This window comes from Barbatula barbatula (genome assembly GCF_947034865.1).
Source record: "Barbatula barbatula genome assembly, chromosome: 3".
Taxonomy (NCBI): Eukaryota; Metazoa; Chordata; class Actinopteri; order Cypriniformes; family Nemacheilidae; genus Barbatula; species Barbatula barbatula.
The window spans coordinates 21,134,119-21,149,435 of record NC_136764.1 but is presented as its reverse complement, the minus strand read 5'-3'; the positions used below and the strand labels follow the sequence as shown (position 1 = coordinate 21,149,435).

The 15,317-nt window shown below is 35.6% G+C and overlaps 4 protein-coding genes across 6 annotated transcripts; 2 read left to right on the top strand and 2 right to left on the bottom strand.

Annotated features, from left to right (window-relative positions):
* Positions 1-301: 301 nt before the first annotated feature.
* Positions 302-2,342, bottom strand: LOC306891465 (lymphocyte antigen 86-like). Of its 2 annotated transcripts, none has more exons than XM_079451726.1 (5): positions 2,069-2,342; positions 1,752-1,835; positions 1,467-1,589; positions 1,316-1,368; positions 302-866 (listed from the first exon to the last, which is right to left on the bottom strand). In XM_079451726.1, the coding sequence occupies exons 1-5, from the start codon at positions 2,247-2,249 to the stop codon at positions 738-740; spliced, it is 570 nt and encodes a 189-aa protein (XP_079307852.1). In that variant the 5' UTR covers positions 2,250-2,342; the 3' UTR covers positions 302-737. The 2 variants fall into 2 exon arrangements, with proteins under 2 accessions (XP_079307852.1, XP_079307851.1); XM_079451725.1 differs by having other exon boundaries at positions 312-1,216; positions 2,069-2,224.
* A 110-nt stretch (positions 2,343-2,452) lies between these two features.
* Positions 2,453-4,646, bottom strand: tmem70 (transmembrane protein 70). The gene is made up of 3 exons (XM_079451881.1): positions 4,396-4,646; positions 4,179-4,278; positions 2,453-4,012 (listed from the first exon to the last, which is right to left on the bottom strand). The coding sequence occupies exons 1-3, from the start codon at positions 4,609-4,611 to the stop codon at positions 3,573-3,575; spliced, it is 756 nt and encodes a 251-aa protein (XP_079308007.1). The 5' UTR covers positions 4,612-4,646; the 3' UTR covers positions 2,453-3,572.
* Positions 4,647-4,858: 212 nt separating this feature from the next.
* elocb (elongin C paralog b) lies at positions 4,859-7,961 on the top strand. Its single transcript, XM_079451882.1, has 4 exons — positions 4,859-4,985; positions 5,276-5,303; positions 5,511-5,654; positions 7,236-7,961. The coding sequence occupies exons 2-4, from the start codon at positions 5,300-5,302 to the stop codon at positions 7,424-7,426; spliced, it is 339 nt and encodes a 112-aa protein (XP_079308008.1). The 5' UTR covers positions 4,859-4,985; positions 5,276-5,299; the 3' UTR covers positions 7,427-7,961.
* An 890-nt stretch (positions 7,962-8,851) lies between these two features.
* Positions 8,852-11,982, top strand: ube2wa (ubiquitin conjugating enzyme E2 Wa). 2 transcript variants are annotated; one of them, XM_079451879.1, is made up of 6 exons: positions 8,852-8,997; positions 9,528-9,619; positions 9,810-9,912; positions 10,207-10,362; positions 10,439-10,514; positions 10,627-11,982. In XM_079451879.1, exons 1-6 carry the CDS (start codon positions 8,983-8,985, stop codon positions 10,638-10,640), a joined length of 456 nt encoding a protein of 151 aa, XP_079308005.1. In that variant the 5' UTR covers positions 8,852-8,982; the 3' UTR covers positions 10,641-11,982. The 2 variants fall into 2 exon arrangements, with proteins under 2 accessions (XP_079308005.1, XP_079308006.1); XM_079451880.1 differs by having other exon boundaries at positions 8,991-9,124; positions 10,627-11,852.
* The last annotated feature ends 3,335 nt before the right edge of the window (positions 11,983-15,317 follow it).

Sequence of the window (15,317 nt, the reverse complement as noted above, 5' to 3'; positions counted from 1 at the left end):
GGTTTTTCCTTTGTATTATACCAGTGGTTTTGTGAAGAGGAAACTTATTGAAAAAGGGAACTCTGGTCATGAGATCATTCATTGAGCATGCATTGAATAGCAGGTGCTAAGGACATGTTTACACGTTCATATAAGCTTTGATGAAATCGTACAAATACAGATCAAATGAATAAGAAAACATCTGGCTCAGGGATTGTCTGTAAAGCTACATAAAATATTTTTAAGATGACATATGGCATCATGCAGAGATTGAGCACTGTTGAAATAAGAGAAAAACTTCACACATAGGAAAAAGAGATTAGCAGGTTATTGTAAAGGTTTAATTCAAAGTAATCAATGAAACAATCAATTACTGTATGCATTTTGTAAAGATGTCGATATTTTTATTAACAAGAATAATTTATCCATGTATAATTAGTCTGACTTAATTAAAAATGAAAACCCTTTATCAATTACTCCCTGATGTCATTCGAAACACATGCAACTTTCTCCCTTATGCAGAACACAAAAGATGTTATGAACAACATTGGCAACCATTGTACGGGCACAAAACCACTCAGACATTTCTCTAAATATCTTAATTTGTCATATACAGGTTTTGAATGACATGAAAGTGAATAAACACTTGATGATGACAGAATCATTTATTTTTTTCTTCATCACCCGACTAGCAAAGTTCAATAAGATCTGCAGTGAAAGAAAAAAGAGGAAGCTGTATACTGTGTGTGGCTTAATTGTCACAACAGAACGAAATCTTTTCTTCCATTAGCAGCACGTTTCACTTGCCCCGTGATATTAATACGCACTGTCAGTGCGTTTTCAAGATCATCAACAAATGTCCAATTCATGTAAATTTGATATTCTCCCTGAGAAATAAAATATGATTTATAGAATCATTTCTTGTTTCTTGGTTTTCAAAGCATCATTTAAACATAACACATCTCATTTAGGCCATTTCGGTAAGGGTTAGTGTTAAAGACTCACATTAGATAAAAAGGAAAAAGAAAACTTGTGATATACAGTAGTGGTCAAAAGTAGCGTCTCACTTTCCAAAATGGACGTTTTCCTTTATCCTCAAATATACTATTAAAGGTATTGCTATTTTAAATTCAATTAAACTTTATATTCAAGTTAAATAATTCTGTCCAATCAATATCTTAAAGATTTGGTGTTTTGTATATTTTGTATCCTTCATCTCATGTTTTGATGGTTTAACCTGAGGAGGAAATAATAGCCAGTATAAATATTCCCGCAGACATTACTTTTCGCCAGTGCTGAATATCGTGCTACATTTCAGTATCATTAACTCGCTCACCTCTGGGGGGTTAATCGCTGTCACATACACAGGTAAGCTGTCATAAAATGTTTCTATAACAAGAATTTTTTCATTATTTAGAGGCATTATTAAACACCCACATCACATGTGGGGAAAGTGAAAGTATTAAAAACATGGTAATGTGCAGTACCTCCTTTGATGATGTAACATATTTTGAGGTCCTCACAGAGAACATTTGGCTGTGAGTGTGCCAGCCACAGCTGACCCTTGTAATGTAAAGCAACATCAAATCCAAAACGAGCAATTGAGAACACTAATAACACAAGTCAAAGGTCAACGAATTACTACGGATTAAAATGTCAATTTACACCATAAATGAGCTCAAATATAATTCCTTAGTTGTATTCAGTATATATATTGAGTAATATGCTTAATATTTTGTCAAATGAGTAGAATTCATCTTTCATAAACTTACTTGGGATTACTGTATATGTTATGTTGTATGTCGTAACCCCTAGAGAGCAGGGAGATCCAGTAACTGACAGGTAATATAATGGTCCTGATTAAAGACAACATGATCATAATGATATAGTGAAACTCTTTTTATCAATCATAAAACTACATTTACTGTGTGGAATAGATGGAGATATGAGATATTGAATGGCAGCACACAAGAGAGGAGGCATAAATTGTATTGTGCCTTTGAATAACATAAGCCAATTTTTTTTAATACATGTATATATGTAATAGAGTCCTCTATGATGCATTAAATAAGAGCACATATTGACTTACCATCATAGCTGTACCAAACGCTCATACTTTCGGAGGAGCAAAACGATTGTCTTTCAGCTGAAGTTGTAACAATGTGACAAAATAAAACTGTGATGTACAGAGGCTTCATGGTTGTTATCCTATGAAACACACCAGTGGAATAATGTTCTGCCTGGAAACTGTAAGACGCGCTTATAACCATTTACTAACAACAGACATTTGTCTATAATGTGAATGATTGATAACAACAATGTACTCCATTGTGTGTGGTCAAACTTCTCTTTTCTTTTGGATTGAACGTTTTTCCTCTGCAAATACGAGTATTTATGTGAATGAAGAACAACTGAAAAACAGAAGTTTAGACATAAGATAAGATCGTGAAATAAGCCTGGAATTCTGAAAAGTACATTATTTGGACTTTTATTGTCAGGGTTTAAGTTGCAGCATACACACTAAATAACACAATATAAATTGAAGTTAAAGCTCTACCGCATGTTTCTGCAGTTCATGCTACTGAATGTGTAGCTTGTACTACAGCTCGCCCAACTGTTGAAAAATGGCATTCTCACCACCACAACTGTTTTGAAACACTGTCGGCATTCATTCAAGGTCATCAACAATGTTCATCCTCGTGCACATTTCACACTCTCCCTGGAAAGTAAAAGAAAATGTCTTGGCTTGCAATGGACCACATTGACATTTTGCAGACGTCAAACAACTTTCAGTAGTTTTACTGTTAATTATGTGTTATTTGTGTGAGCATTTAAAGCTCATCTTAGGATCAAAAACGTTTTCTTACACATTGAAACTAAATAAGTGACTCTGAAACATGTCAGTGTTCTTATCAATGTTTACAAGCACATCAGTACAACAAAAGAGTAAAAAAATCTTGATGATGTAATATAACTTTGCGTCCTCACAAGCAACATCCGTCTGTGTCCCAACCACAGCTGACCTTTGCAATAAACAGCAGCATGATATCTAATACAACAAGCATAATTTAAACAAGTATTACTGATCTTTTGCCGTTTCTGATGCATTGAGCATTAAGGTTTCGTGTGCATTGTTGTTCAGTTACAGACATTGTTCAAAATATGTTTGTGTTCTGCAAAATTAATTCATTTTGGGTGGTCTGTCCCTTTAATAGAGCCAATGAACAGACTAATTCTGTATTTCTAAAATTCTGTATATTTACTGGTGTATCGCAGTTAATAATCTCATGAAATGAAAAATGCTACAATACAAAAAAAAAACACTGTTATGTTACTGTGCATAAAACTAGTGCAAAATCGTGTTGTCTGAAATACTTTACGCTATACACAGATGATAAATATGTTTATGAATTTATTTACACTTACAAATACAACATACAATCTTCAGCATCACAAGTAATCTGTATTGCATTAAGTGCCTGCCAAATTTAAATAGCTTACAACAGTTCACTGAAATTGTTTGAATAGCTTTGAGATTTTCCAGTACCTCAAACGTCCAGATATGCAGTTACAAATCTGACATAAGCTAACTCTCATTTGTTTTTTTTTAAATCATCCAAGTCAAATAAGAAGGGACGATCATACCCCATGAGATGGTTGTAGTCATGAGGCAAGGCAAAAAGCATTGGGTTAACCAGCATGGATCGTTTCTTGGCATAAAAACTAGTGAACATCCGGCTAACATCAGGAATCTCAACATCACTCTGGTGGAACACAGTCCGTTTCTCCACTAGAAGTGCATTGTATGTGATGGCCGTGTACGTGTCTGTGACCTTGTTGTGGTACAGGCGTACTATATAGCCTTTGGTGATCAGATGGAGGAGAACAGGAGTCAGAAATGTGAAGACACCTATAAAACCACAAAAAGCCACTTGCAGTGCTAAACTGTTTACACCAATTCCTGTTTTCAAGAGGAGGTATGGCATCACGCAGAGACTGAACATACTGCTGGAATAAGAGAAAAACTTCACACCTAGAAGAAAAGAAGAAATTGATTTAATGTAAAGGTTATTCTATAGGACTAATGCAAACAGTTACATATAATAGAATAATATCTGATGTGGCTATGCTTATGTGTTATATGACATTTGTTTAAAACACCATATTAAATATATTGGAGTTTTAGCAAAGCTATCTACCAAGTACAGCCTTGCCCAGGTTGCCTGTGTAGATCAGTTGTTCATCTTCAGAGTGTACTGGTGTGGATGCATACCATCTAACTGCGGCATATGGTTGGATCTATAAGTAAAAAAATCATTAAAAGTCGCTTTTGAAGTAAGAGCATCCTCTATTCCAGTTGCATAGCAGTGTTATCGTATTATTTAAGAATAATTTACAGAAAAGATAGTGTCGAACCTTCTTTGTGGATGCTTTTAAAAACGACCTTTGCATCCCGTGCAGTGAACGACACTTGCTCTTCAAAGCTAACGTTACTGCATGCGCGTGGATATCTTTGTCCGTATTTCCATTGCACTTTGACGTCTGGCGAGAACAGACTTGGATGCTTCGTACGACCTGTTGCTGGTTTTTCGATAGACGACGAAGTGCATGTAAAACTCCAATCTGATACATTTTTACTTCAGCCTGACACTCCGTCGAAGACCCTGAAACCCGGAAACAATTTGTTGCCGTCTCCCACGTGAGGGATGCGAAACATGTGTAATCTTATGGTTCCCTGTAAAAATAAAGTATTTGCAAGATTTTTCAAAAAGTCCTTAAAAATGGGTTAAATGGGTTGATTTAACAAATTCATACAAATTTGACACATTTCTGAGGAATTTACGGGAAACGCTGACTTTTAATTTGTAAGATATGTTACGGAAGTGGATTCGCTGATGAACGATTGTTTCCCGTTGTCGACACTGACAACAGAACACCAGTTGTTCACTGCTCGTCGGCGACGAAACTGGACAAGAAGAGCCCGAAACACAAAAGTCCAGTTTAAGGTGAGTAATTATAGTGTCTGGTTCATTGTGTATATGTGTTTTTGTTCGCAAGAATAGTGTCAGGTGAAACATTTTTTGGAAGACCGATCTGACCAGAGCGCTTGAGCTAAATTATAGCAGGTAATGTTAACGTTAACTAATTTTCTATCATTTTTGATGTACTGTATGAGCATTAAAGAGCTGTTTTCCTCCTGGGTCAAACACCAATAAGCCCCCTCGAACATCATGTGTCGGTACTGATGTAAACATTTTGTGTGTGTTCACTGCTTTTTGTTTCTCTTTTATTACAGTGAGAAGCAGGAGAAAGCAGGAAAATGGGTAAGATTCTTGGGTACCTTGTCATCCAGCAATACATACCGCACAGGAATATGCAGAATTCATCTTTTTGCATATCTTTTGAATTATCTATATTGAATACTCACATTTACAAAACAAACTATGGTATTTTGTTAGATGCTACTGATTTTTCGGTCTGTCAAAATGTAATCTTGGTGCATAATAAAATGATTAGAAATGCTTTTGTAGACAGTGAAGAAAAGACATACGGTGGCTGTGAAGGGCCAGATGCCATGTATGTGAAACTGATCTCCTCTGATGGCCATGAGTTTATCGTGAAGAGAGAACACGCATTGACATCAGGAACAATCAAAGCTATGCTCAGTGGTCCTGGTGAGTATCTGTTACAGAAAGAAACGAGAAGAAATGACATTTATAAATGCGATGTATTAGGCAGTTTTTCCCGTGTTGCTGCTGAAGATACTCAAATAATACTGTATACATTCAATCCGAATCTGGCATTTAGATGTTTTATGCCTGGCTCAGATTACAGGATTCTCTGACAGATTATATCCCGATTTTCGAGAATCTTTGAAAAAATGATGTCCATGGTCTCGATCGAGTTGGATATTCGGTCTAGAGCATTGCGTAGTGTTAGGCACTCACAGATCAAATCCTACACCTCCCTACACATCTGCTCCGAGAAAAATCGGGACGTCCCTGATCCTATCAAACATGTTTGATATTTAGGATTAGGCTGCTGCTGCTTTTTTTTGGTTTTATGGCAAGTACAAGGTGCATTATCGCCACCTACTGTGTTGGAGTGTGGACCAGAACTAATCCCCCTTTATAAATATTCGAGCTGCTGCTTGTTCACACAATTTTATTGAACTGGTTCCAGAAACAAAATCCCTGCATCACCACTAGTTGACATAACGCCATACTACCACTAGATGTCCTTATGTCACAACAAATAGGTTACACAATGTTTACATCCGCTTCTAGGTCGGGGTGTAACAATACTTCGTAGTACGATATTTCGAGATGCAAAAATATTATGATGCACGTCAGAGAGAGATGGGTATATTGTACATTATGATGTTTAGTTCTATACATTGGCCGGTCGAGATGCTACCAGTGCAACACATGGGCTTACCTCACATATGAGGTTGAGAGAAGTCTCTGGGTAGCACAAGACACAATCTGTCTCCACGAGAGTCTTATTTTCCTTCAAAATCGTCAATAAAACACAGCAAACTTGAAGCGTGACTGCTGGAGTTTGAGCTCTGTCAGAGCGTTTCATCTGTTGAATGTACTGAATGAATACGCCCTTCACTGAACAAAAGAGTCAATTGAGTCAAAATGAGACTCCTAATATTCTCTGTGTTGCAACAATACATATCCAGTAGTTATTTTTCTAAACTAAAACTTAAAGGATGGGAATGACTAAAACATGACTAAAATGTAATTGCATTTTAGTCGAAATACTATGACTGTGGCTAAGACGAAATCAAAATGTGGCGGTAAACATTTACAAATTGTTTCAGTGACAAACCTGCGTACAGAAGGTTCAGTTAAGCCTTAAAATGTTAACATTCTTTATCAAGTTGTATATGCAACAAAAAAATTACTGATTGTTAATATTTATAAAATAAAGGTTATTTGAATTTCAGTTTCATTTTTTAATTTAGTTCAAAATATTGTGACTTATTGTATTGTATTGTGAACCCAGCATCCAGATATGTATCGAATCGTGTGTGTAGTGTAGCTTTACATCCCTACATTGTAAAACAATTCAAATGGACATTTTTAATTTCATGCAGACTTTAAGATTTTAAATAAGACTATCTGTCAAGATTCTCATTGTGTATGTGCCGCTACCAGATTTCTTAATCCTGTAGTCTGAGCCCAGCTTTAGTGTATTGATTCAATTGTTTTTGGATTTAATAAACCAAAGTGATCTCTTTCTTTCAGGCCAGTTTGCAGAGAATGAAACAAATGAAGTCAACTTTCGAGAGATACCATCACATGTCCTTTCTAAAGTCTGCATGTATTTTACTTACAAAGTTCGCTATACTAATAGTTCAACAGAAATCCCAGAATTTCCTATCGCCCCAGAGATTGCACTGGAGCTTCTGATGGCTGCAAACTTCTTAGATTGTTGAAAACACAAACACTTACAGTATTTGACTGCAGAATAAATATTAACAGAAAACAAAATAGTATCATTTTATTGTTTTAAATATAGGTTCAGCAACACGAATACTGTACTTAAATAACAGGGTTACTTGCATTACCCACCCTTGGTATAATTTATATTTGCGTATACATTAAAAAAGATGACAATTGTTTTTTTGACATTTGTTTGTTTGTGTGTTTGTATACGTTCAGATTTTAAGCTTTGACCCAGTATTGAATTCAGTAATTATTTCCAATTAACAAGATAAAGGTGCCTGAAATATATTCTCCTGTTAACTATTCTCAAGAGTTAATCAAATCTGACAGATATTTAATTTTATTGTTGATCTTTTTGTGTTAACTTTAAAATTCTGTTTAAATAAAGGTCGTTATAACAAATAGACGAATTTTCATTGTACTTCACTGGTTAATTTTGCTTGTAATTTTTCCTTATTTGTAATTCAATGTGGATAAGAGTTTCTACCTAATGAATAAATTATGATGTCAGCTGTAAAACCCTCCAAATCCAAGTCACAGGTTTTTGTTTAAATGAACATTTTTCATCAGGCTCCTACACTTACTTTCAGCAATAGCAGATAATTCAGACCATGCATATTGTGGTATTTAGCGGGTTTTGAAGCAAAATCATTGAGCAACGTGGAGAGCATTCACCCAACATCACAATCTCATTTTTGGAGGGATGCGTTTTTTTTGGAGGGTTTTGTATCTTAATGCAACTGGAGTAGACAAGTGCACTGAAACCTTTTCATCACATGCGGGTACACCTGAGAAGTATATTGCATCTTGTCAAAATTAGCACAATAAGTCCAGCTTTAACCCTGGCCATAAACTCTTAACCATAAGTCCCCAAATGATAATATCCAACAAAACAAATAAGATTTCACATTTAACGGAGAACTGGTAAGATACATTGTTTAGCATCATTTAAGGTGACAAATGAGATCTTTCTCTCAACATTTGTTCTAGCTTTTGTTGAAACTAGTAACTTGGCATTAGCACCTATTGTATTATTGCTATTTTATATTATTGGTATTATAGCACCTACTGTGTGACATGTCGCTTTATTGCTCTCTGAACTCTCTGTAAGTCACTTTGGATAAAAAATGAAAGAATCACATTTGCGCATCTCGTTTGGTATAATAAAGTGCATGTTTTACTTTTATAAATGTACAATTTTAGTTTTATATTTGTAAATAAATGATAGTAAATGCAACGCGCAGTAGGTTTTTGTTTACATTTTCCCTCAAGTTAACACGAGCACGGTTTCAGATTGGTTGGACTCGAAACTGAAAATCTGTGCATAAAAAGACGAGCACTGATTTGCAAGGTTTGAACCTGTTTGACTAAACACAAAACTATAAAATTCTGCAGTTTGTCAAAAGGACAGTATAAGCGTGGTCACCTAAACGCACCTGCCCTCAAATCAAGTGTACACTGCGCGAATGTTGTTGCATTGCGGCTCGCGCAGGGAAGCGGATCACACGTCACTCGGCCAATCGCCTCTCAGCAGAGGTTTTCCGTCATGGCGTCTATGCAGGTGAGTGTCTCTTAAAACAAAAGCAACTTGTTTAACATCATAGCATGGATCTGTTTAACGTCGATTTATTGCGACGTCTTCCGGTTTATCCCGCGTCTCTGTTTCGATCCGAACACAAAGCGTTAACGTGAGTTGTTTTATCCGCACGCACATTTGTTTACTCTGCAAGCTAACGTTCAGTGAGCCTGAAAGCTCCGTCCTGTCATCACATACTGCTGTGACAAATAACGACACGATATTATCACTATAAACCTGGAACCGCAGGACACTGTTCATATTTATCGATGCTGCTCGCTAGTTTCAGTGACGTTATCATTGTAATACATTTGTTTGCCAAGCCCGTTGTTAGCAGTCTCTGCTATGTGTCTACTTACTAGTTTTTTACTGTAGCAAGTGACTATTCAGTTTATGTAAAGGCTCAGATTCCTATATCTGTCATTTCTGATCATGATAAACAACTGAAATGAAGACATTCACTTGACATTGAAATACTGTGTTTTACTAGAGTGAACTTTTTTTTCATTTTACAGAAAAGATTACAAAAAGAACTGTTGGCGTTGCAAAGTGACCCTCCACCTGGGATGACACTGAATGAAAAAAGCGTGCAGAACACGATCACAGAGTAAGTTGTCAGATTGCATCCTTTGACCGAGCAGGACAGTCACTTCAGTAGACACGGGCCTCGCTTCATTCTGACATGCTCGGCTGTCTGCATTCCGCAAACCTGTTTGCCTTTTGTATATCTTGAATAGTTACGATAATATTGATCAGAGTCAGTGATTGTTATCTCAAGTACTCTTGTTCTTGTCCAGGTGGTTTATAGATATGGAAGGTGCTTCGGGTACTCTTTACGAGGGGGAGAAGTTTCAGCTGCTCTTTAAATTCAGTGGTAGATATCCTTTTGACTCGCCTCAGGTAATTTTCGAGCTATCATCATCCGTTTCTATCAAACCTGTATTTGGATCAATGCATGATGTGTTTACTTTTCATGTCCGCATTGAGTTGAAACTGAAATACAGCAAAGATAAAACAAAGCAATTAGATTCAATGCGTAATTTAAAAAAAAACATAAAATCAATTCAATGGCTATTTTAGCTACTTGCCAAATCCATTATTAAAATGTTGCATGCATGCTGCAGAGGTTCATTGACTCGTATGTTCTGTTCTGCTAGTGGTTTCTGTGATTCGATTGTTTCTACCTGTTTACAGGTAATGTTCACCGGAGAGAATATACCCATCCATCCACATGTCTATAGCAATGGTCACATCTGTTTATCTATATTAACGGAAGATTGGTCACCAGCGTTGTCTGTGCAGTCCGTTTGTTTAAGCATTATTAGCATGCTGTCAAGCTGCAAAGAAAAGGTACAAAGGTTTTTACCTATTAGATTAATGTTCATTGTTTTTATATTGGTGTAGTTAACAGTTTTTTCTTTTTCAGCGGCGTCCTCCAGATAATTCATTTTATGTTAAGACATGTAATAAAAATCCAAAGAAAACAAAGTGGTGGTATCACGGTGAGTCTTATTCAATTTTATATTCAGTTTCACATGAGTTCACATAATAGTTGTTATTAGCAATCATAATTGCCCCTCTCATATGCTTTTTTCTTTTCATTGTTCTTTACAGATGATACATGTTAGTATCCAAGTGCATCATCGTGTTACAGTATATGAACTGACTTTTAAGGTACATCAAGTATTTTATATAAATCGTCGGATTAGAATTGAACCAGCAGACTGGCTATTTGTGTATGGATTGGGCATGCTGACTGGAAAAGATGCATACAAACTGCAGGAATGTAACCCACCCAGCAAGCATATTTTGATGGATGAAAGATGTGGAGATCTTTTTTTCAAATCTTGTTATGTTTGATTCATGTTGTGTTGTTTCTTTATAAGCCTTTGAGGGTTTTCATTGTTTGTGCAATAATAACTTGAGCTTGGGTTTAAAATAAAAGGAAGGACGGTGCAAATCAGACATCTAACTACTGTAATGGATCCATCAGCAAAAGCTAAGACAAAAGTCGACCATTGCCTTGCCTGGTTACGCACTGTGAACTTTAAACAGGGCAACATTTTTAATTAATATTGTGACATTAAACCATAGTTTCTGTTATGAAATAAGCCATTTTTAGTTCAATATTGTTGGGTGTGGTGTACAGCACAGTAAATGACTATTTTGATAAATGATATGTACAGATTTGATGCGGGGTGATATTATATGATCTTAAATGTAATTTGGAATTACATAAAAATGCTTTATGGGATAAGATTTAAGCACTGGTTTTATAGACACACAACTTTTGCGTAGTTAAAACAAGGAGACATTTTAGACATAGAGCTTTACATAAATGATCAAGTGACTATCTAGCTATATTAAATTGACCGTTTGATTTAATGGTTATATATGTTGTGCTGGGAGTGTTTCTTTCAAAAAGATAACTTTTCCGTGCACCTAGTTTAGAAACCGTTATGTTTGTGTTCATGGTTTTGATAACTTTATTTAACATTATTTAAAAGAAATGTTCCTATTAAAGTAATATATTTTGAAATGCTGTCATGTGTTTGAATTATTTTGCTTTGTGTGTATAGAGTAACTTGAACCAATTTCATGTAAATAATAATGTTATCTTCCAAAATGTGCCAATTTTATTACACTGGTATTATGGTGGTATGACCAAACCACAGACTTAAATAGTGAAGTGTTTCTTGTTTACCATTATGTTTACCATCAATGCCAGTTTGGGATTATTTTATGATCTGTCCACTAGAGGGAGGTACAGTAATGTCATTTAAGTGCATATATTACACACAGGCAGTGTTTGGATTAAATCATGTTTTATGGGGTTCCCCACCATGAGATGTTTTTTTAAGTGATATATGCATAACTATACAACACTTTTTTAAAGGTTTGCATAGGGTACAGATTTTTGTTTTGATCAAGAATGAAAAATATACTTTTTCAGTAAAACAATGTTATATTTAGAGAAAAGTTATTCTTCTTTTAAATGACTTGCTGTAGAACTAGATACAATAAGTGACAACGTAGCAGATTCAAAACTAAAACAAGCAGTTAAATTACATTTGAAGACCAATATCAAATGCTTTCATTTTTACATATTGACCCTACATGACTTGTTGGGTGTGGTGTACAGCACCATTATTGATTTAAATATTTAGTTGACCTAAATACCTACTGTATCTCATTAGCTCAAATTTCAGATTTATCATTATTGTTTCTAAAATAAATTAACCTAAGGGGGGACCCTATGTCTATTTGTATCTCTTAGAGGGGGTTTCTAAATTCCGCAGCCCAATCCCCCCTTACCTCGAGCACTGCATGGGTTTGTTCCTGGTACATTTTGACAGTCATCTCGATCTCAAAAAATGTCACAATATTCATAACACTTTAAGCAAAGCAGGTACTAAAATACAGCTAAAACTTTCATTTATTTAATAAAGTAAAGTGCAAATTAGCACTATTTATAGAATGTATAACTGACATGCTAGACAAGATTAAGATGCCCAAGTAAACTATTAAATGTTATATAATTTACATTTATTTACATTTATTAATTTGGCAGACGCTTTTATCTAAAGCAACTTACAATTAGGTGAGCATATTTAAAACATTTTGTCAACACACTTAACAGTACAGTTAGTTTACAAGGCCATACAACTAGTAGGATTAAAGGTGGAGTAAGCAAAGGAGAGAAAGAACAAAAAGACATACAGTTATTTGGTGCCTCGCTGTGATGGAACAACCAGGCGTCGCTCATTTTCAGACCGAAATGTTGGGAGGGGATGTAGACCTGGAGCAGTGAGTTAAGGTAATCGTTCTGAAGGCTGGTAAACTTGAGCAACAGGCAGCCAGTGAAACGATGAAATGACCAGAGCTTGGACTAGCAGTTGCGACAATAATGGCCTGATTGTCCTGATGTTGTAGAGCACATACATGCAAGTTTGAGAGGTTGCTGCGATGTGGGAGGTGAATTTCAGCTGGTCGTCGAACATCACCCTAGATTCCTCACAGACTTAATGGGTGTTACAGTTGAGAATCCAAGCTGAATGGTGGTGTTCAATTGATGGGTGTGCCTGTATAACCAGGAGTTCTGTCTTATAGGTGATGCTCTTACATCCAAGAAGAGATGTCCAGAAGGCAGGCAGAGACACAGGCAGAGATGGTGGGGTCATCTGGCTGAATAGAGAAATAATGCGTATCATCTGCATAAACATGGTATGAGAACACATGTGCCATAATAATTGGACTCAGGGAGGTGTTATTTATAGAAAAGAGGAGAGGAGCAAGAACTGATCCCTGAGGAACTCCAGTTGTCCGCTGGTGAGATCTGGATGTCTCGCCTCTACAGGATACCTTTTAGGATCTGCCTTTGAGATAAGATTCAAACCAGTTGAGTGCATTTCCAGAGATGCCCAGTTTGGAGAGAGTGCACTAAAGAAAATACTTTTAAAGGTTGTTTGTTTTAAGCAAACAATATAGATAAAACACATTTGTATTGGTTTCTTGTTCAAGCACAATTTCAATGTGTAATAGGGATGTAAATGGACAACTCTTTGGTATAACTTAATCCATTTGGGTTGGGTGAAGAGTGAAGGTTTTACTTATGGGGGGGACAAGCACATTTATACCATGTATCCATCTTTACTCAGTGAGTAAATACTTTGCAAATGCGGTAAACCATCTGGTGCTCCCTGCTAGCACCATACATTACATGTGGTATAAATAAAGATGTTGATTCAAAAAATAGCATTCACATATAATTGACTTAACATAAATGAATTACATTAATCTCAAATAAAATAAAATAAATTGATTAATTTAAAATGTACTTGTCTCTACAATTCACCCAGTTTAAGTTCAGATAAACCAATTCAATTGGGTGGAAATGGGTGTCATGATAAAGTTTTAACTCAACAACTTATTTGAGTTTGGAAGGCAGGATCTGGTGGTTCACAGTGCCCAATGCAGCAGTATACACATAGCATAATTTCATTATTGACATTTTTTATGTTTCATTTAATGTATATAATAATGTGATTTTGCTCTGGTTTGGAACAGACTGCCATAGTTGCCTATGAGTTGCTTAATGCATAATTTATAGTGATTTTTCAAATGATGCAGAGAATGACATAAGAATTAAAAGTTGCTAAAAAACTGGCCATTTTACGCATTTAAGATGCGGAGGCTCAAGTCTTACATCATTTTAAATACAATGTTTTCTCATTGAATCATCACTGAAAAGTGAGTTTGAGTGAACCTTCCTCTACAAAAAATAAGTAGTCTGGAGAGTGTTGAGAAATGTTTACACAGTCTGACTAATATTACATTCATGGAATTTTCTCTTCCGTCAGACTGAATATGAACGCTTAAGGATCTTCCCCATGGTGTATCTCCCATTCAGAAATGTGTCTGTGACATCATTACTATCACAGTGTAATGGCATCATGAGTATTGTTTCCAGGAAAAAACAAATGGGATAATCTATGTGTCAGTGATCTTCTTATCTCTTATATTTGGACTATTGTCTGAAACATTTTCAAGACAGGCAGCCAAATCTATTGCTTTTGGGGAGCCCCACAAAGGACTTTTTATGTGTTGATGTTTCTAAATTCTTTCTGTAAAAAGCAAATTATTCATGTTTAGTAAGGTCATCCCCTTTATGTTATAAACAGTAAGTGGAAGCAGAAGCAAACTGACAATTTATAAACGTCCTGATTTAGTAAAGGTAAAATAGGAATTATGATGCACCAAAACAAAACTTCTTGGGGAAACAAAATAATCTTTGTTGCATAATGTATACCTGACACGTCACAAACAAATGAGCTACTGGTCATGGATCAAACATCCTTTTATGCTGTTTTCTCTAATGAGGCATATGCTTGCATACTTTTTGGGTCTGTAGGCTACATGAAGTACTTCATTGTTCTTTTCTGTTAAGCCTGAAAGTTTAGTTATCTAATGCGTGGCCTCACATCTTCTGTTGGCTTTTGTTCACTAATCTGACATCTTTTGGTCTAGAGTTGTTTAGGCTGTGCCAGTTTTCATTCTTTTTTTTAACTATTTAGATAGTAACAATCCTGCCAGAACTTTATAAGTATTTTAATATACCATCAATGATTTAAACTCGTAAAACAAAATGGGAAAAAATTGTTATGGAAAACTGCTCTTTTTTTATTGTGATCTACATCCAGTCAGCCTATATACTCTTATAATCAACAGCTTTATTTTCTATTTTTATATAGATACTCATTGTCTAAAGCCTTTTCCACTTTGCATATATATTTGCATGTATGCAT

What these genes read in the sequence shown, in the direction of transcription:
- LOC306891465 (XM_079451726.1), bottom strand. Translation starts at nt 2,249, where the DNA reads ATGGTTATAAGCGCGTCTTACAGTTTCCAGGCAGAACATTATTCCACT. An exon ending in CGTTTGGTACAGCTATGATG is followed by an intron (nt 1,836 to 2,068) that starts GTAAGTCAATAT and finishes GTCTTTAATCAG; the next exon opens with GACCATTATATTACCTGTCA. An exon ending in CAGCGATTAACCCCCCAGAG is followed by an intron (nt 867 to 1,315) that starts GTGAGCGAGTTA and finishes TTTATTTCTCAG; the next exon opens with GGAGAATATCAAATTTACAT.
- tmem70 (XM_079451881.1), bottom strand. Translation starts at nt 4,611, where the DNA reads ATGTATCAGATTGGAGTTTTACATGCACTTCGTCGTCTATCGAAAAAC. An exon ending in TAAAAGCATCCACAAAGAAG is followed by an intron (nt 4,279 to 4,395) that starts GTTCGACACTAT and finishes TTTTACTTATAG; the next exon opens with ATCCAACCATATGCCGCAGT. An exon ending in CCTGGGCAAGGCTGTACTTG is followed by an intron (nt 4,013 to 4,178) that starts GTAGATAGCTTT and finishes CTTTTCTTCTAG; the next exon opens with GTGTGAAGTTTTTCTCTTAT.
- elocb (XM_079451882.1), top strand. An exon ending in AGCTATGCTCAGTGGTCCTG is followed by an intron (nt 5,655 to 7,235) that starts GTGAGTATCTGT and finishes TCTTTCTTTCAG; the next exon opens with GCCAGTTTGCAGAGAATGAA.
- ube2wa (XM_079451879.1), top strand. An exon ending in ATCCTTTTGACTCGCCTCAG is followed by an intron (nt 9,913 to 10,206) that starts GTAATTTTCGAG and finishes ACCTGTTTACAG; the next exon opens with GTAATGTTCACCGGAGAGAA. An exon ending in TGTCAAGCTGCAAAGAAAAG is followed by an intron (nt 10,363 to 10,438) that starts GTACAAAGGTTT and finishes TTTCTTTTTCAG; the next exon opens with CGGCGTCCTCCAGATAATTC.